The sequence below is a fragment of the Engraulis encrasicolus genome, unplaced genomic scaffold (genome assembly GCF_034702125.1).
Source record: "Engraulis encrasicolus isolate BLACKSEA-1 unplaced genomic scaffold, IST_EnEncr_1.0 scaffold_636_np1212, whole genome shotgun sequence".
Classification (NCBI taxonomy): Eukaryota; Metazoa; Chordata; class Actinopteri; order Clupeiformes; family Engraulidae; genus Engraulis; species Engraulis encrasicolus.
Window position 1 is genome coordinate 3,781 of NW_026945957.1, and position 20,947 is coordinate 24,727.

A 20,947-nucleotide genomic window follows, 5' to 3' on the forward strand; every position below is an offset into this window, starting at 1 on the left:
GCTCAGTCTCTTCCAGTGTGTGTGTGTGTTGTGAATGCTTGTTTTAAGGCTCAGTCTCTTCCAGTGTGTGTGTGTGTTGTGAATGCTTGTTTTAAGGCTCAGTCTCTTCCAGTGTGTGTGTGTGTTGTGAATGCTTGTTTTAAGGCTCAGTCTCTTCCAGTGTGTGTGTGTGTGTGTGTGTGTGTGTGTGTGTGTTTGTGTTGTGAAGGCTTGTTTTAAGGCTCAGTCTCTTCCAGTGTGTGTGTGTGTGTGTGTGTGTGCGTGCGCGTGTGTTTGTGTTGTGAATGCTTGTTTTGATGCTCAGTCTCTTCCAGTGTGTGTGTGTGTTGTGAATGCTTGTTTTAAGGCTCAAGTCTCTTCCAGTGTGTGTGTGTGTTGTGAATGCTTGTTTTAAGCTCAGTCTCTTCCAGTGTTAGTGCGTGTTGTGAATGCTTGTTTTAAGGCTCAAGTCTCTTCCAGTGTGTGTGTGTTGTGAATGCTTGTTTTAAGGCTCAGTCTCTTCCAGTGTGTGTGTGTTGTGAATGCTTGTTTTAAGGCTCAGTCTCTTCCAGTGTGTGTGTGTGTGTGTGTGTGTGTGTGTGTGTGTGTGTGTGTGTGTGTGTGTGTGTGTGTATGCTTGTTTTGAGACTCAGTCTCTTCCAGTGTGTGTGTGTGTGTGTGTGTGTGTGTGTGTGTGTGTGTGTGTGTGTGTGTGTGTGTGTGTGTGTGTGTGTGTGCATGCGAATCATTCAAAGAGTTTGTTTTTCAGTACCTGAACCTTTCTGGACAGCATGGTGCCTTCCAGCTCCATGACAATTTTTTGCAGGACTTCAAAAGTGTGCTTGAGGCCGTCGGGGTAGTTCAGATTTAGGGCGTAAATCAATCCAAACAACATTGCGACAGCCAATGGCACATTATCCACATCCTGCAACACCTGCTGGCCTTCCAAAATGATGCCAATGTCATCTGCTTGGCTGGTGGCATCTGCTTTGATGATGTAGATCCCTACAGTCGTTTCCTCCATTCCCTCTTGTACTTGGATTTCGTCTTGTGCCTGCAGAGGGAACAGTCAAACAAAAGAGAAGATCAAACAAAAGAACTGAACAGTTGGAGTTTGTTGGGAAAAGGGGTTAGTGTTTGGAGTTGGTGGTTTATAGAAGGAACTCCCAACATCCCTTTCATGGAAAACTCTACTTCTACACCGTACCCTGTCTTTGGGCCAAAGGGAACGTAGCCCCTGCGGATGGAGTAGGCTGCAGGCCTGCTCACTTTTTGCTGAAAGTACTCAACTACCATAACATTGCAATGACAGTAGCGAGAGCCATAAGTAACAGATTCAGACATAACCATTACAATTTCAGTGACAGTAAGGTTAAAACATAGGCTCTGCGCTATGGAGGTTAGAGAGAGAGGGCACAGAGAGAGACAGTGTGGCAGAAGAGAGACAGAAATAGTCAAGTGTGAGAGAGGGGGGAGAGAGTGAAAGAGCGAGAGAGAGGACAGAAAGACAGAGAAAGGGGAAAAAGACTGAGACGGAGAGGGGGTGTCGTGCCGAAAAGCGAGTGCCTGCCAGAACACGAGTGCCCTCATTGAAACCAATGGAAACCGATGACCAATTTTTCAGATAGTTTTTACCCATTTTTGCAGATAAATCTGACACAATTTAAGATGGAAAGCCCATCAATAAAGCATCTACATTCCTTCTGGAAGTATTACAAAGAACTGGTTACAATTTCAGTATTATTTCCATGAAAGAATCGAAGAATTGTCATAACAAATGTTACAGTTTCATTCAAATAGCTCATATTAAGTGCAGGACGAGTAATGTTTCATAAGCATATTTTAAGTTCATAAATTATGTAATTCATTCTGCAAGAAATTGTATAATTTTCTCTCAAAAAATGTCATTGGTTTCAATGAGGGCACTCGTGTTCTGGCAGGCACTCACTTTTTGGCACGACAGGGGCACAGAGAACATCACCTGGCGACATGCACAGCACACTGCTTGTACTTACCACAAACTCGCGAAGTAGACATTCGGGGTCTTCATTGAGGTACACACACAACGCCTTCAGGATGCATTCCCGTCCTCCATCAACATCATCATCCTGCATCAAGGAAGGATAAATTACTTTATGGAATTTTAACAAGGAACACACACAATGCCTTCAGGATGCATTCACGTCCTCCATCAATGTCATCATCATCCTGCATCAAGGAAGGATAAATTACTTTATGGAATTTTAACAAGGAACACACACAATGACTTCAGGATGCATTCACATCTCCCATCAACATCATCCTACATCAAGGAAGGATAAATTATTATTTCATGGAATTCTGTGTCAACACTAATCAGCACTATCCCAAAATTCTCAAATTCTCTTACCTCAGTCATGCAAGCCAAAATGTCCTCTAGGCGTTTGCCAATCTGTCCTCCTCTGTTTCTGAACAGCTTCAGCAGCTTGTCAGACAGTATGTCTAGCTGGGACAGGAATCTTGACTGCAAGGGCATTGTAGTTATCCTCTTGAATTCAGCGTTTATCTGAAGACACAAAAGAGACAATCACATACAACTTATAATCTAACTTCATAAAGGACAGTGGTTCTCAAGCTTTTTTGAACAAACGCCCCCTTGACCTCATCATAAGCCTGACAACACCCCCTTAGTATTAAAAAAGAATGCCCACCAACAGCAACTAAGCACCGCTCCCTCTCAGCTCTACCCTCCCCACCGCCCCCGTTGAGAAACACTAATATAGGGCATACCTCGTCTACTTCAAAAAGCGCTGGCCACCTTGCTTGGAAGTCTTGAATCATTGGAGTTTCACGTACCACCTCATACCTCCTAGAGGCAAACGTTTTCTCCATTTTAATTCTTACGGTCTCTCTGTTGTCTCGTCTCTTGACATCCAAAAGAAGTTCCTTTCTCAGGTCCTCAAGGCTTTCCTCACACTCTCCGATAGGATACGGGGGACAGTAATTTACTTCTGATCTCTTTGGTTTTTTTATTCCTAAGGCAGCATTCACTCTTCCCCTTGGTTTGTTCTGGGCCGAGTTGATCAACACCTCACGGCAGCCTAGTTTCCTCAAATGCGTCCGGTATATTGCCAGCTTGTTTTTCAAACTCATCTTCCATCCTGCATATCCGGACATGGAGCCTTTTTCTGTAAGGCAGGGATGTTTGGCGATGAGAGCCTGCCCAACATCATTCCATTGCTTGTCTGACACATAGAGTCTGTATTTAACCACCTCCTGTATTAGCCCTTCCAATACGTTCGATCTAAGCTTTGAATCAGGTAGGAAAGGGGTCACCCCCTCTCTGTGAGCTGCATTGCCACGCTCCAGTTTCAACTCCGCATCATAGATAAACTGAGGAACAGAAAAGATGCTGGGCCAAACCGGTCTTGAACAGGATTGATCTGATTCAGGTGATGAGAGTATGTCCGTGTCGACAGTGCCAATAGATGAAGAGGGAGATTCTGTAACATTGGCCAAAACTAAGGTGGAAGGACTATAGCTACACTGGGGTGCTGCTACCAAGGGAATCACTCTGATAGTTCCTCTATCCTGCACTTCCTCCATTGAGGTGAGATTCATGAAGTCGTTTCCAAAGAGACTGTCCATAAACTGGAGTCTGAAAGAGGAGGTGAGGCCACATAGTCTCTGTACATCACAAACAAGTTCATCAACAGTTCCCGGGAGTCCATTTTGGAAGGTCAATCTCTGGCTGCTGTCGTCACCCAAAATGACTTTCAGAAAGGCTGGGGAGCCCATTCTTCTACTCGTCTTGTTCTATAAGGAAGATAAAAAAAAAAAAATCAATTAGTAATCATATACATTACATTGCAATAATGGTGAAACTCAAATGTTTTCAGCCAGGGAGCCCAAAAACAGGCATGCAATTTAAAAAACAAACAAGAACCCACGTTACGATATTCACAACACTTCACATGTTTATGTTCAGCTTCATAAGCTCAAAATAAGTGGTTCACAGGGTTCCCACTCTTAAGTCAGATATAAAATGTTATGATTTTCCATGACTTTCCAGACCCAAAAAACAGAATTTCCATAATCACTTCAGTGAAAGAAATGACGTTATAAAGTTTTTAAAAGTGAAAACTGAAGACCATCTTCACCCCTAGAGCTGTTCTTTGCCTATGAAGTTTTACACAAACACAGACGCAGAACTTTAGTGTAAATGTCAGAAATGACCACTCTTCTCGACTGAAAGCCCTGTAGGTTAATATTTGCGATCAAATCATGAACAACTCATGCACAATGTCAACACTGCCCTCAGTGCACAGCGCAAATGAACCTGCATTTGCCAAGCATGTTTGCCAATTGACGACAGAGCCACTGCCAGACTTCAGTGGGCTCATAGCATTCTAGAATGTTGCATTGTCAAATCAAACCGTCTCTGGAAAAGTGTTGTAGTATAACCGGTAAGTAACAATTTATACACCAAACAAAACAGGTTTTTGCTTCTACACAACTTGTGAAAATTCCATGATATTCCATGACTGTGCATGCAAAATGGTAACATTCCATGACTGGAAAGACTTTCATGAAATTCCATGACCCGTGGGAACCCTGTGTTTATCAACATTAACATTGCACTTGCATACTTTTACCGTATCAACACATAACAAACATTAAACTCAATCTTTGATATGACGTAAGGTACACTGTGCAGGAAATGGTCAAAAAGGGTACTGCAACTAGGCTTCTCATTAAAACTGGGTTGCCTATCGCCAAATTGGATCTTCTCATGAAAGTTTTCTAAGTAATAAACTAATATTTTCAAGTATGGCCCAAGTACAGTCATTTTTGCAGCTAAAATGGCTATTTCTGGAAATTCAAAATGGCGGATCACGGAGAAGATCCCCTTTTCATGTATGAAAAATGCAATTTTTCCAGTCATAACGAATACTTTTAGAATTTGATGGTGGTGGTAAGTATTCATGAAAAAGGTAACATTAGTGAATGGGTAGCATGAATTCTGGAAATAAACAACTAAAAATCTCACAGTGTACCTTTAACAACTTGCATTTCAACTGACCTTTTACGAAGACGTGTCTTTTTAAGGTTACCATACGAATTGATCCGACCTTATAGTCAGCCAAAGGATACTTATCAGCAAGGTCATCCACTGACACACACTTTAACTGTTTCAATGGTGATGAGGTAAGCTCAAAGGCTCTGTAGTGCGCCCTAAACCACCCGCAGAGTAACTTAACTATAAGGAACAGCTCCCCTTCCACAACACACGTCTGAATGATTTCAGCGAACTCGGGCAACCCACTAACTGATCCATAGGCGACTACCATACCTTTACTGCAGGTAATTCCATCTTTTGTTGCATTACGAGCAAGACACACATCAAATATATTTGGGTATTTTGACCGTACAGATTGAACCACATCCTCTCTGAGTACATCAACTGGTACAGTAGACACACCAGAAACATCAAGGCAATGTTTTCCATATGATGGAGAATTGATATGGAACGCAATCATAAATTGGTGCTTTGACGCCAAAGTAAGAGGTATATTCTTGTAGCAATTCGTATGCTTCACAATCTTTTTGAAAAATCCATGTTTTGATTCAAAACGCATAGTCCAAAGTTGAACTAAAGGGCCATAACATCTTATGAGGTGGGGATAGTGTTCGAGAAAATGCTGCTTTGGTAGAATCCTGACATCTGGAAAGAGCGCCTCGTATTTCTGTCTGTGATCAAGTATCTTCACCTCAAGATATGAGATTGAGTCATCTGTATGCACGGGAGCGACAACCAACTCTACAATATCCTTCAAGTCCATCAAAAGATGCCATGCTGGTTCATCTTCAGGTACTTGAGTACCAATCAGAAATGGCAGAAATCTAATCAGCGCCCAATTTTCATGCGCATTTCCTCCAATATTTTTACGAGCTAAGTGACTCTTCAGCACAATATGAGGTTTGTTTGTTTTGTCCGAGCCTTTGAAGGGGAATTCCAGTATAGCTTTATTGAGCTCATCCAACGTAAACAACTTCTTTGAAATCATTAACGATAAGCAACGAGCAATCTCAACTGGCACAATACCCTCAAACACATCATGAGCAACATCAGGAGGAAAGCCAGACACAATGTTAAAATGGGACAAAGTTCTTGTTAATAGACACTCACGTTTCACGCCAAAGCAATGAGCATTATTCTCAAGAGCCGCTTTGGCATGCAACGCATAAGCCTCTTTAGTTCTAAGATCAAAAGCACCAGATGCAACACAGTTAGACCTAATATCACAACCCTTTCCAAGGCAAAAACGACAGAAGTAATCACCTGAAAAACTTTCAACAAGGCCTGCAATTTCATGCGCCCCCAAATTATCTGCTAGAACACACTGCACAGTTCCTCTTAGAGTTTTTCCTAATAATGGAATATACACACCATCATTCTCCAGAGTTTTTAGATCCTGCAAAAGTGGTTCTAACACTTTCTCGTAGCCGTATCTTTTCACATCAACACTTTTGCAAAGTATAGCCAGGAAAATAGATGGCAAAGACGAGTGAAGCCCAGGTGGAAGGTTGCCCAATACCCAATACACACCACAAAGCTTGTGTTTCTTACGCGAGGTCCCTAGTGGGTTACAGGTTTCAAAACAATCCACATAAAGACGCAACGATATTCGTAATTCCTCAGCATTCAAAAAGCTATTTTCTTTAAAATACAAAGCATCTTGAGGGGACCTTAATTCAAATGAAGCATCAAGTTCAATATCCTGTCGTCCTCTGTGGTTTTTAAGGACCTCATCAAGAATGACTCTGCAGTTCAGTATTTGCTGCAAAGATTTTAACAGTGGAACGAATTGAAAGGTGTGTTTGTTTTTACGATCAAGTACATAGGTAATTGGCTCAACAACACCAAACTTTTGCTTGAAATATTGTCTGCGTTGATATGAACTGCTAAGAGGGCCACCTTTTTCAATTGCTCTAGGAACTGAGGTAGACGAGCAAACTGCTGTGGCAATTTCAGCTATAACTGCCTCATCAACCTCAATGTTGTGACGCTGTAAAATCTCATATATAAGGGTTTTAGCTGCTGGAATTGGTGCAGTGCTCAATAAGTAGTACAGTTCTTGTATAAAGTCATCAATATGAGTACCTGGCACATGCACTAAATACTCCAACTTTAGCAAGGCTGCTGCAAGCTGCTGCTCAACTAGATCTGGGAGAATTTCGTATCGGGCCTCGTCATCAATGTCTTCAGAGTTATCATCTACACACCCCTCTTGGTCATCAGGAGTGTTATCAACTATTGGTGATGCAAATGTGGTCACGATGCCTGGTACAAAATCAGTCAGGGTGTGAGGCGTGTGTTTACGACTCTTATGTGATTTAAAGGTGCCATAAATGCAACTTTTAAAACTACATCCAACAAACATACAAGGGACATTTTCGTTTCTCTTCAGATGTGTGTTAATATGAAGAAAGAACTCTTGTTCATTAGATAAACCTTTGCATTTACATATATGACAGCTGAAAACAGACACGTCTTTTTGGTTTTGAGTAACTGTTGAATGCACCCTACTGTGATGTAAAATTAAAGCATTCCAGGTCTTAAAAGTACATGGGCATTCTGAAAGTGTGCATGGGTACCTCACAGTCCGACCAAAGTGCGGATGTTTATGCTTATAATGGGTAAGCAAGTCGTGCCTGGTTGGAACTCCTACTGAGCACCCCTTACACCGCCACATTCACCTAGAGAGAGAGAGAGAGAGAGAGAGAGAGAGAGAGAGAGAGAGAGAGAGATTTAATGCACTAATTCTGTAGACAGTAGTAAAATTTTAGTTCAGGGACATAACTTTAGGTTGCTTCACAATGAAAGGCCAGATCATGAAAGACCCTTCAGGTACATTACGTAGACACATGCTGACAGTGAACTCTTGGCAAAGTATCTAAAAAGCAATAACCTCATCCTGCATCATATCGACATGTGCAAATAAAAGTAAAATTATTTTAAAAAGGATCCAAAACACTCACCCTTACTACAGAGCCTTTGAAGACAACTACCCCTTACACCGCCCCATTCACCTGAGAGAGAGAGAGAGAGAGAGAGAGAGAGAGAGAGAAATAGATGAGAGAGAGAGACACAGTGAGAGAGAGAGCGACAGTGAGAGAGAGAGACAGTCAGAGAGATACAGCGAGAGAGAGAGAGAGAGAGAGAGAACAGTCAAGTCGTTTTTTTTTAAATTTTGACCAACTGTTGCATGCACCGTGATGCAAAATTAAAGCATTCCATGTCTTAAATGTGCATGGACATTCTGAAAACATGCATGAATACCTTGCAGGGCGACCAAAGTCCCGAATTTGTGCTTAAAATGGGTCAGCAAATCGTGTCTTGTTGACTATGAGCGCCCCTTACAACGCCACATTCACCTGAGAGAGAGAGAGAGAGAGAGAGAGAGAGAGAGAGAGAGAGAGAGAGAGAAACATTTAGTCAAGTCTCTGTTTTTGACCAACTGTTGCATGCGCACAGTGATACAAAATTAAAGCATTCCATGTCTTAGATGTGCATCATATTCTGAAAATGTGCATGAATACCTTGCAGTGCAAGCAAAGTCCCGTGTCTGCAAGTCGTGCCTGGTTGGAACTACTACCGACTAACCCTTACACCGCCCAATACACCTGAGAGAGAGAGAGAGAGAGAGAGAGAGAGAAACAGTCAAGTCTTTACACCTTACACCAAGTCAAATAGTTTTTTGTTTCTGACCAACTGTTGCATGCACTGTGATGCAAAATTAAAGCATTCCATTTCCATGGACATTCTGAAAATGTGTAAAAAAAAAAAAAAAAACAATATCTACTTGCTGCACCCCAGTACCATAATCAAGCAAGACTAAGTTACCAAGCAAGACCAAGTTTAGTACATTCACACAATACATCAAAAATAACTGCAAGATAATCACATTAAGTAATTAAGTGCATTTAGCTGCTACAAGACAGAACTACCGCTATGACATGCATGTCCTTGGAAATGCCAGTTAAGTAGCCATGCTAACACTGGCGAACGTTAATTTTAGCCACCCTTCCTACTAACACCAATTGCACAATACTACTACTATAGTAAAGTCGCCTAATTCCGCCCGTCCCCCAATTCCGCCCGCCTGCTTATAAGTGATTATAGTTAATTATGTATCCACTGTTTAAGTCAGGAATGGATATCGGCATGATACAGAGTTTGTATGCTTAATATTTGAAACGGTTATGACATTTAAAACCGAGTCAAACGGCCATAAACAGCATTGTAATGAAGGGTGTCGTAACGGCAGATGGAACTTTAATTTCACGACGACATTCTGGCTATAAACTCGCCCTGGCCGCTTCCCTGTTTCACTTTAGGACCAAAATTATTGAACCGTTTCCACAGTAACGACCAAACTAATCACAGTTCCTGCATCGGTAAAGCCAGGACTACACGTGTGAACCAAATCAACACAACAGCATGAAGGAATAATAAACCGTAACGGAAATACAGACGTGACCTGAAATCAAGCGGGCGGAATTGGGAGCCTTTCGCCGGAGAATTGTGCTGAAGCTAGATTTTGGACATGCTGGACGTTATCGCCAAATTACGATAGAAAGGACTACCAATGTTAGCTAATATTGCTTATTACCTCATCTACACAGTTACCGCTATTCAAAAATACACGATAGCATAATTAAATATTATTTGAAAGAGTAATATTATCACGTTTTCAGTGAAGTGATCAGTGAAGTGGGCGGAATATGGCGACCTTACTCTAACACCTATTACACAATACGGGCACCACTGAACCTTATGTTCCGTCTAAGTCCACTCAAAAGTTCGTCACGATTTTAGTATTTTCACCGTGTAGATAAATCCTTCGCTCTACCTTTAATATCCAAAGTGTGAACGTTCTTCCCGCTGCAGACATAACTAACTACCGTTAACACCTGCAAGTCCTTGGCAATCACGCACCATTTAGCTAGCCACTGGTGAATGTTAGTTATAGCCAGCCTTCGCTTCTAACACTGTATTACACATTATGGGGCACTGAACCTAATGTTCCCTCGAGCTCAACATTTCGGAAAAAAATGTAACTTTACCTTGCAAATAAGTATTTCACTCGTCTTTTAATCTCCGAAGTGAAAAAAGTTCTTCACGATGCTAACAGACATAACTACCGTAAAGACTTGTATGTACTTGGCAATGATGAGCCAGTTAGCAGGCCATGCTAACACTGGTGAACGTTATTTTTTAGCCAGCTTTTCCTACTGACACCGTGTTACACAATATGGGGCACTGAACCTAATGTCCCATCGAACTCAACTCAAACTCAACATTTCGGAAAGATGTTAGTAACTTTACCTTGCCAATACATCCTTCCATCTTCAAATGAATGATCTCGAAGTGTAAAGTTCTTCCCGCCACAGCCGATTCTCCAGTTCTCTTGTCGAGGCAGATGAGAAAGGAAAGATGGTGCGTGTGAATTCTATTTAGTCTCAATGGGCGGGGCCCGGGTAGCATCTCAACCTCATTTTAGAATCAGAGTGGGCAGAGATTTAAAAAAAACCTAACAATTTCATGTTTTCTCAGCATGAATTTATCTTACAAATTGTTCACCGCCCTGAATATAATAGTTCTACATGATTTATACATGTTTGGAGAAGGAACATGAAACAATCATTTTCAATATACTAAATAATTACTTAAACATTCAACAACCCCTGATTTACATTCTTTTCAGTGAATTCTTCTCTGTTGACCTTAGTGACCTGGTTGGTGCATACTAGGGATGGGCATAATTAACCGATTAACCGATGATTGATCATTAAGCATTTAGTCGAGGAAATTAATTTTCGCCGACGAACCGTTAAAATAAATATATATATTTTTTTTCTTCTGTAAAAATAGGTATGTTTTGCCTACACACATAACTTACATAGCCTAATTCAAAACCCACTTGAATATCCACATTTTAGTTTAATTGATAGGTGAACATACGCCTTGCAGAAATAATCCAGCATGATTTGACTCAATGTAGCCACTGGGGGGAACGTATATGCTTATTTTGGCAGCAAGCTATGACTTTTGGTAGCCTACTTTTATGTCCATACATCCTTAAAACTCTCTTTAACATCCAAATATGCACTTGAATTGGCAAGTTGATAGGAAATAATCCAAGATTTAGACGCTTGATTCAATAGCCATGCGTGGGGCATCCTGAATTGCTTGGAAATACATAATTGTGCCAGCAAGCGACTAAGACTTTTGATACTTATAAGTAAATAAATGATTGAAAACCCACTTAAACATCCCCATATGTGCTTGGATTGACAAAGCCATGTGTGCTGTGGTGAAATAAACCAATTTTCAGGTATTTGAGTCAATGTAGCCACTGTGGGGCAAACTGGGATGCTTGGAAATGCATAATTTTGGTAGGAAACGGCTATGACGGTTGGTAATTTTAAGTTAATAAATCATTTATTACCCACTTATACATCCCAATATGTACTTGAATTGACAAATGGATATGTGCTGAAATTATATTAACCATTTTTCAGGCATTTGACTAATAGTAGCCACTGTGGGGAAAGGGAAATGCTTGCCATGTGTAATTTTGGCATCCAACGGTTGTGACTTTTAATGCTTAAAAGTCAATAAATTGGTCAAAAAACATCAAAACATTCTTATTTTGACTTGTCTTGATGCAGAAATACATGATCTGCAAAAAAAAAAATTATTACACCAAATTTTCATGCTCTGTCGATGCTTAGCCCACAGCCATCCTAAAAAGGTACCATTAAAAGAAGCGAAGGAGCCATTTACAGCTTGGTAGGCGTAACACCTTTTTTTTCATGGAATGTCAACATATGGCACATATTTTGATAGAGGCTATAGTGACAAACATATCTGTAAAATATTGGCCCTCTACCTGCTTGTATGTGACTGGGAGGCGGGGCCAAAAATCAAAAATGTGGAATTTCTAGGGGGCGCTATAGAGCCAGTGAACATGGAAGTTGTAATTTAACTTATTTTTCCTATTCTGTGTGACACATAGATCTAACGTACCAAATTGCAGGCTTCTACCTTTTTATGTGTTGGCTGTAGACTGGGTCAAAAATGAGGAAAAACTGACAAAAAATAGAATTTCTAGGGGGCGCTATTGAGTCTGCAAATGTGTTGGCTGCATTTTGACTTCACTCACATGTTCAGTGTGACCTATATAAGTGACATATCCAATATGAAGTCTGTATGTACTTTTGAATTCCAAGGGGGTGGGGCCAAAGTTGTCAAAAAGAGAGAAAGTGCATGAAATTGTAGGGGGCGCTACAGAGTCTGTGGCTAGGAAATCTGTAATTTGACTTAACTTACTTATTCTGGGAGACACAAAGATGTTCTATGCCAAATTTTAGATTTCCAGATTGTTGCATGTTGCCAGCAGATGGTGCCAAAAATGTCAAAAAAAAGAATTCCTAGGGGGCGCTATTGAGTTTAACAATGAGTAATCCACAATCAGACTCCAATCCCATGTTTTTCGTTACACATTGATGTTGCATACCAAATTTTGTCATCCTGCAATAAAAGGAAATTAGAAATGGTAACCCTAACCCTAATTATCACGAATTCCATAATGAATAGCCTGTAATAGAGTTATAGGGCAGTTATTGAAAACAAATATGAGCACGTGGAACATTATGTTACTGTTAGGGATTACACAAATTGAAAATGATGAAACAAACTGAAAATGATGAAACCCCTGTTGGATTAAGGATAAAATGTGGTGTATAAGGTGGTGCTACAGAACCAGTGAGTGTGTAAATTCCAATTAGATTACACAGCATAATTCAGGAAATTATTGTATGTTACATGCATGGCTTAAATCTTGGGTTCAAATAATACAATTCTTTAGAATACGGGCCATGCCTGGGTGAGTTGTTGTATGGACATGTCAGAATGTCCTGGCAGCATATAATCAACATTCTACCAGCCTATAAAGTATCTGGAAATGGTGATAGAATCCTAGTGGTCTTGTAGTCTTGAAATATGTGTATCACTGGTGTACACAGGGGCACAACTACTCATTTCTGGGGGGGTATGCAAGAACTATTAGGTGCCCCCCCCCCCCCCCCCCCCCCCCCCCCCAACCCCCACCCCCCCCCCCCCACCAAAAAACCCCATTATTTGGCGCCCTCCAATGCCCTCCCTTTGGTGCCCCTCTCTCTCTGGCGCCCCCCTGCAACGCATTCGTCGCATATACTGTAGTTGCGCCCCCGGGGGTACAAAAGACTGCATGGTGTAATTTCATGTGACTGTATTTTTCTTATCATAAAAGGGATGCAACAGAGTGCAATTAGATTTCAGAAATGTTTTAGGTAACATTATTTTATGTCACATGCATAGTTTTAATCCGAGACCCAAGTAATATGTAATTCCATGAACTACATGCCATGATTGGATTACAGTTGTTGTAAGCACACATCAGCATGTCATAGCTTACCACATTTTATGGGCCTAGAAGGTAGCTAGAAATGGTGAATGTAGTCTTTAAACATCATAAGGAATGTACAAGACTGCATGATATCATTTCACTTTGCTCCTGCATTTCTATTGAGTATTCAACACCAACACATACTAAACCAGGTTTTGGGCCAGCTCTCTTTCATAATGCAGCCCAAAAAGACTCATTGTCCATACTGTATTGAATCAACTAACTCAGTGTCTGGACTTTATCAATATGCTGCACTGAAGACTCCTCAAGTCAGTGTTAGCCTAACTTGGCCTTATAACCATGACCAAAATCGCGGTGATCATACTTTAAAAGACAATGACAGTAATTACTAAGGGCATCATCAATGCTAAGATGTTTTATTTATTGCATTAAACATGAAATCACCAGTAAAACAAGGTGATCAGTCGTGGTCTAATGCTTGAGGAAATGAGTTTAAGATCAGAGGGTTGCATGTTTGAATCCCAGCTTTACCTCGCCCGACATCCTCAGCTGAAGTGCCCTTGTGCAACGCACCTAAACCCACACATCTCCAGGGACTGTGACCAAAATCCTGTAAATAACTAAGACGTGCAATGTAATGATCAAAACAGTTTATTAAAAAATCATTAAAAAATCATCAATATTCACAAGGTATAAACAGCAAACAAATCAGAACACTTAGGACCAAGTCTTAACAGAAAGGTGGGACATGTGTCAGCTTTTGTGTAAATTAAAACTCCTAATTCAATCATAACAAAGAGACAAGAACAGAACATAAAAGAAGTTTAAGTTAATGGTGAAAAGGCATTAGACATTTCCATGAATATCACTGCAACCAGTTGGAATGTCATGATGCATGCATCCCATTTTGTATCTGTTCTTCTTTGAAGATTCTGTTGCTTTTATCAAGGTATATATCCAGTGACACTTTCTGAGCAGCTTCATGCAGATATTATCGCTTTTAGTGTGTCATTACAACAACCACCACGAAAGAGGGTCTAGGTTTGAGTCGCAGCTGAGAAACGCTACATTCTGTTACTACAGATGAAATGTTAAAAGGTACGCTGTGTAATATTTTTAAGCAGTTTCTTTCCAGAATTCATTCAGGCCATTCACAAATGTAACCTTTTTCAGAATACTTACCACCATCAAATTCTGAGTATTCATTATGACTGGGAAAATTACACTTTTCATGAAAACATGAAAGGAGTCCATTGTCCACCATCTTGAATTTAGTTGCATAATGTACTGTATTTTGGTCATACTAGTAAATATTGGTACATACTAGTAAATACTTGGTAAAATTCTTGAAAATTCAAATGTCAAAATGGACAATAGGTAGCACAGTTGCAATGAGCAGCACAGGTGCAATACCTGCTCTGATCACCATCCTACACAGTGGACCTTTAACAGTATAATGTGGTCATTTAGTTCTAGGACCAGTGGTTCTGAGTGGTTCTTCATAGTGTTCAAAGGCAGTGCTGAAGAAGTTGGATTGACTGCTTGGATTATTCGAGCTTGTGTAACGGAGGCCAACTAGCAGAGTGTGGCGTGGAAGGATAGTAAACCTCCCTCCCGAAGCCTCATACAGTACCAGCAGCGCTGAGCTATGGGACTGGTCATTTAGCTCAGCGGTATCGTGCTGTGCCTCCCATACCCGAACCGATGCGTTGACTAGGTGGTGGCAAGTTCAAGATCCAAGGGGGACAGACTGTGTGGAAACACCTCAGTTACACTTGGCTGTAAGAACACAGTTCAAGTATAAGGCTGAGCTGTCAAGTTGATGACTATGACTGGGGTCTTCATTGGGATGTGTTCTTCTGGAGACACCTGCAAAACAAAATAAATATACATGCATGGGCATGAGTAAATATATGACGGTGCATATGGCCATATAAAAAAAAACAACAACATTAACACCAACTACAAAACACAACACAGCAGAATCAGCAGTCCTCAGCAAGAGCATTCCATCATTAAACAGGAATGCTAAAATTATGATTACAAACTGTGAGAGATAGTAATACTATTAGTATCTACTATCAGTAATACTATTAGTATCAGCTCTAATTTAAGAGTGAACACCTTAGTTTCATCTCTTAATTTCAATCAGGCTCATCAAAACTTGTGTACGGCTTGTGGAGGGTACATGAGTCCAGATTCAGGCATTTGAAATTGCATCATGTTGAGGAGTTGAAGATATTTCCTCAGCACCTCAAACAGTGGTGGTCAAATGCTAACATACTGTGCACTGGCCCCTTATGAAACATACTAAGTTTCATGTAAAAGGGCGACCATAAAAATGTCACATAAGATGTAGTGTCAATACTTGGGCAAACATCATGTTAGTAGTGTTTTTTTCCAATTTAGACAGAAGGTTAAAAGCATACAGTATGTTACCCCAGTGATTTGGCTGACATTCATGACATTGAATCGTCTAACCACAAAGAAATGAGTGGAATGCCCTGTAACGCCAACACACAATACATTCCAACAACATTCCCACAATTGCTGCCTACCTGAGACCTTAGACTTTGGTAGGCTCCAGGTCAAGCAATGTATGGGGCCACTCTTCCTCTCAATCACATTATTCCTCTGGTTGCACCTGAAAACAACACAGATAGAAGTGTACATCAGTTATTGTGATAGCACCAGTAGGTGTGGATGAAGAAAGGTGTAGATGAAGAAAGCAGCGCACCACTACATTAAATCTGCACATCAAAGACCTGCCCAAAATACCAAACTACTTACTGTGAACTTGCTTTTTGATTATGAAACTAGGAGGCTAAAGAAAGACAGCAACATGCAGAAATGCATCTTTTTAAATGTGCCACTTTTCACAGAAACGCAACCAATCAGAGTTCAAAGACATTTTAACCAACAAATGTCCATGACTTTTCCATGACTTGGGCACAAGTTCCCATGACTAAACATAACATCTAAAAGTGTTTCTACCAGTTCAGCCACCCATTGAGGTCAAGCCTTTTGTTAATTGTAACTATTTGATTTGTAAGCTTAAACCTGCCATCTGGTGGACTAAATGTGCAGCTGCAAAGTCTACATCAGTCACAATCTCAAGCACTGGAGCCTAGCACATTTTTTGTCTGTATATGAAATGTGTTTAACTACATGTACAAGTGTCACTGTGAAATTACAAAAACATGCATAATGACACATTGAATGATTATATAAATGGATATTATTCCTCCTTCATTTTTTTTGTTTGATCAATACAAATGTTCATCATTGGTCCAGGAGATATGAAATCTTACTTAAAAAGGACTGTCCGTGTATTAACGCACTGGGAGCACACACGATGGACCACAGTCTGCCTGTCTCTCCTCCACAGCATTCCCCATCAGAGCAGTCCTCCAGGACAAGCTTGTTACATTTTGCTGCTGAAACAGAAGAATGAACCATAGCAAGAATAGAAGGTGAATAGCCTACCACAACATATCCGTCACAAATAGACCAAGCACTACATCAGCGATTCCAGCGACGGAAGTAATTGACTTTGCATTGAGTCGCGCAACAAAAGTGATTCGGGCCACTAGAGGCAATTCGCGCGACTTGAGCGACAGTTTGTAGTTTTACTTATTATTCAAATTAGCTATGATGTGGTATTGCAACAGTCGCCACAGCCAATTGGAATGTTGGACTGCTTGCATTCTGCTTTTAACGGACATACTTCTATCACTCTTGCTGCACAGTCCAGCGATTCTCTGTCGCTTGATCTTGTCGCCACCGGTGTATGTATTCGCCTGGTAATGCACTGTACTTCTGACAGAAACACAACCAATAGATATTAAATCTTACTTTGAACAGACTGCACATTAACCAATGCAATGGAAATACACATCACTGACTTAAGTCTACTAACCCCCTCAGCAATTGTATTAATGATATCAATACAAGTGATTTTCAAGATGAGACCATTTCCATACAAGGTTGCAGGGGGTAGATATTTTTAAGGGAAGACTATTTGCATAAACTCTAACCCCTCTTTTATCCAGCTCATCTACTATTCACCATCGTAAGGAAGAGGTATCATAGTGTCCTCTCAGCCAATATGATGATGCTCGTCTATGCTGTCATTGTCATTTTTACAGTATTAATGTGCCTCTTTGGTTTTGCTAGGCCCCTCCTAGTCTTCCCTCTCTTTCGTTCATAGGTTTTGTGAACATACAAAGGACATGCCTAAAAACTGCATTTATAATATTGATAATTATATCCTAATGTCACCAGATAGAATGAGATCTGATAAAGAGGGATTGAGATTTGTGTTGTACTTCAGTTAAAAAACACAGCATATGAATTAAATGAAACTACTACTTACCCATCAACAGTTTCACTCCACTGAATATTTTGGACCTCAGGGAAAACTGGAGACGTAAAACTGTAAAGTAAGATTTAGACCAAAAGAAATAGTAAGTTTCTTAAATGTGCAACAGAAAAACCACACACAACTTCAGTTAGATAATGCATACAAACAGCCATATGAAGACAATGTTGTCATATTCTGTGGAGAGGATGGAAAATATAACATGCATTAAATCAACGAGAAGATTGTGCTTAGAAGAGACAATTAGGTTGGTGTGACTTAATAGCTCATCTTATTTTCTGTTCAGATCTCCTTTTTCAGATATTTTCAACGGCACTTTGCACACACAAAATACACATTAATACTGATTAGTTAGTGATGCAAAATGAGCTAATGTCGAATTTGGAAAAGCCAGAGACCTTGGAAAGGGAGAACAATCATACAACACCTTTGGTAAAGCTAGGCTAACTTAGTTGCACCACACTGAACTTGCAGCTAATTTTGATGTTACATGCAAACCAGAGGTGGATGTGGCTGAGATGGCACGCATATAAACAACAATCACCATAATAAATTATGGACTAAACAAACTGTTAACATCACAAATCACGCGAGCTATACAATACGGGTGTAGAAGCAGCTAGCTCGTAAAACCAAGTTAGCTTAACAAATGAAGTGGGAATTGTGTGATAAACAAATTGCATGATCATCCCGATGTGCCGCTGTGTCAAGCATTCAAATAGGGTAGATCATAAATATCTAATTTATCAGATTAACTTACCAATTGATGAATAAAGCTCAGCCAAACCACATCAGACTGCAGGCAGTACAATCAAATCCACAATCCAATGCATGGAGGTCGCGATGAAATGACATCATCATAAACAGTGGGGGTACATCAGGGTTATTTACAATGAATATTTCAAAAACCTTACTGGTTGAATGGTTTTCAGCCACAAAAGTCTTCTGGACAAATACTACAAATGCTCTCGTATAGGATAAAACAGTTTCTGTTATTTTATTAATATCCTAGCAAAACAGACTTTTGTCTAGGAACTAAAATGTGACTAAAATAGCCCATAAGCTCAGTATTTTGTTGTGGGGATTTAATTATGAAGTTGCAATACGCGGTTATGTGGAGCAACATGAATAACGGCTTATTTTTCAGTAAATTAGGCTACAAAGATGTCAGGGGGGCTCCAGACAGCAGAGTGGCCACTGCGCATGTGTGACATAAAAGAGAATGCGTCCTTATATTGACGCAATTTTGAGTTTGGTTTGCGTGATAAATGAGACGCAATCCTTCGAGACCAGGCTCACGCGGAGGCGTGGTGCGGACTCAAAAGGGACCCGTTTGTCACCCGCAACGGACCCGCGTGCAGAAGCGTACCTCCGCAGTGAGCCCGGTTCGGAGGCGCGACATCCGATGCGGACTCATTTCGTGTCACGGTTCCACTACTCTTTATCAGTTACGGACCCATTCCGGACTCATAGATGTTCCGGGCCGGGACCATTTTGGATCCGTGCTCATAAAGTTACTTTCTTATTATGCTATAATCCCAATAAACGAACACTAAACCAGTTAACCGTTTCAAACAGCATTTAGATTTAATTATACAGATAACACAGACCTGGCCTAGACACCGTTTAAATAAGATCCCGAAAAAAACACAACCTGACGAAGAACTTCACTCATCATGATTTTTTATTTATCTTGACATTATTTTTCTGTCTCACTGTCATGTTGAACAATCGCGTGTCGTGGCTGCCTTCTCTTCCTTCCCTCATCAGTCGACGGGGAAACATCACATCAGCGCTTCGATCTGAAAAGGCAACAGAGCTTAACTTAAATTTCGTAAGATGACAATCAGACATTGCATTGCATATGGAATGGACAACGCTCTTTCACATCTCTATCCCGTGACAGTAATGATGTTGAATATTATAAGATGTACAATGTCCTACTTACTCTTGGTCGTAAAAGCCGGGAGGCAGGCGGGCATCACCGTAGCAGGGTGGATTACAGCTGGCTAGCCCTGTCCGACCCAGAGGTAATTCCACCTGTTTACTGTTGCACAAGATTAAGAACAAATTCAGATATTTGTAGCCCAACCACGGACATCTGTATCAAACTATGAGCCCAGCTACTTCATTCATTCACCAATGATGGACAGCATATGGGACGAGGGCGCAGTTCATGGCCATCCATTAATTGCTAATAAATAATTAGCCTGGATGTCGTTAACGTGAGGAGAACATGATGCCACCGCTTTAGGATTTGTACTGTTAAAAACACAGTTGGTGCCAAACCTGTTGAGAGCATCACCAATCCGTGTAAAAGTGTACCACGAGCCAAATTCAGACCAATATAGCCGTTTCATAAGAGTATTGGAACAATAGACCTACGTTTAACTTTAGTTTGCTTCAGTCAACCGGTTTGCTAGTAGCTGGCTAGCAAGCTAACGTAAACAAGGCTGTTAAAATGGGCACAATGTAGACATTGTGGGGGGGGGGGGGGGGTGATGGTAATGTTGAGTTTAGGGGTGCAATGCGGATGGGATCTTGGGTCATTTTAGTAAATGATGAGGGGTAAGGGGAAATAGCCAGGTGGAGTGTAGAGGTACTGGGTTTGGGGTGGAAGCTTGTGGGTAATGGGGGGGGGGGGTGATGGTATATGATGAGGGGTAAGTGACAAGGTGGGGTGAAGGGGTAATGAGTTTGAGGCTGACACCAAGGGGGAATATGTGAGTCAAGAGGTGGTGTTATGATAGAGGTAGACATAGGCTATGCTGAGGTGTAAGCCAAGGGCTAAGTAAAAATAAGTAGGCGGCCCGTCGTACTTAAGTACTAGGCTACTTAAGAGTTTTTGGGAAACACAGCCCAGGACTGTATTTTTTTTTTTTTACCATCAAACTACAGCTGCCCAAATCACAGAAGAATTATATGTGCCCCTGAACTCTCCTTTTTCCACCAGACCTGTCCGTCGGATGCTCCACAGGGTCAAACCTGGCTAAAACCTTTTTTTTTTCCCTTCCAGTTTCATTGTCTATCCCCTGTACATTACCAGTTGCCACGTAGGCCTATACAGTTGACTGTTTATATGAATCAGTTGAATTTAACCCCTTAAGGCACTGTTATAAATTTGCTTTTA

General features: G+C 40.8%; 1 protein-coding gene and 1 long non-coding RNA gene across 3 annotated transcripts; both read right to left on the minus strand.

The window, feature by feature from the left end:
- Positions 1–711: 711 nt before the first annotated feature.
- LOC134444627 (uncharacterized) lies at positions 712–8,390 on the minus strand. Its single transcript, XM_063193880.1, has 7 exons — positions 8,303–8,390; positions 8,002–8,052; positions 7,618–7,719; positions 2,749–3,774; positions 2,369–2,524; positions 1,995–2,087; positions 712–1,033 (listed from the first exon to the last, which is right to left on the minus strand). The coding sequence occupies exons 4-7, from the start codon at positions 3,754–3,756 to the stop codon at positions 725–727; spliced, it is 1,566 nt and encodes a 521-aa protein (XP_063049950.1). The 5' UTR covers positions 3,757–3,774; positions 7,618–7,719; positions 8,002–8,052; positions 8,303–8,390; the 3' UTR covers positions 712–724.
- A 6,850-nt stretch (positions 8,391–15,240) lies between these two features.
- Positions 15,241–19,096, minus strand: LOC134444628 (uncharacterized). 2 transcript variants are annotated; one of them, XR_010034047.1, is made up of 5 exons: positions 18,578–19,096; positions 17,812–17,871; positions 16,748–16,873; positions 15,995–16,080; positions 15,241–15,305 (listed from the first exon to the last, which is right to left on the minus strand). It is a non-coding gene; the product is annotated as an uncharacterized LOC134444628 (long non-coding RNA). The 2 variants fall into 2 exon arrangements; XR_010034046.1 differs by lacking the exon at positions 18,578–19,096 and having other exon boundaries at positions 17,812–18,075.
- Between the last annotated feature and the right edge of the window lie 1,851 nt (positions 19,097–20,947).

Bases quoted from the DNA above. Each gene is read 5' to 3' on its own strand.
- LOC134444627 (XM_063193880.1), bottom strand. From the start codon at position 3,756: ATGGGCTCCCCAGCCTTTCTGAAAGTCATTTTGGGTGACGACAGCAGC. The intron at 2,525-2,748 runs GTATGCCCTATA...TTGTGTCTTCAG, and splicing joins CGCTTTTTGAAGTAGACGAG to ATAAACGCTGAATTCAAGAG. The intron at 1,034-1,994 runs GTAAGTACAAGC...TTCCCTCTGCAG, and splicing joins GTCTACTTCGCGAGTTTGTG to GCACAAGACGAAATCCAAGT.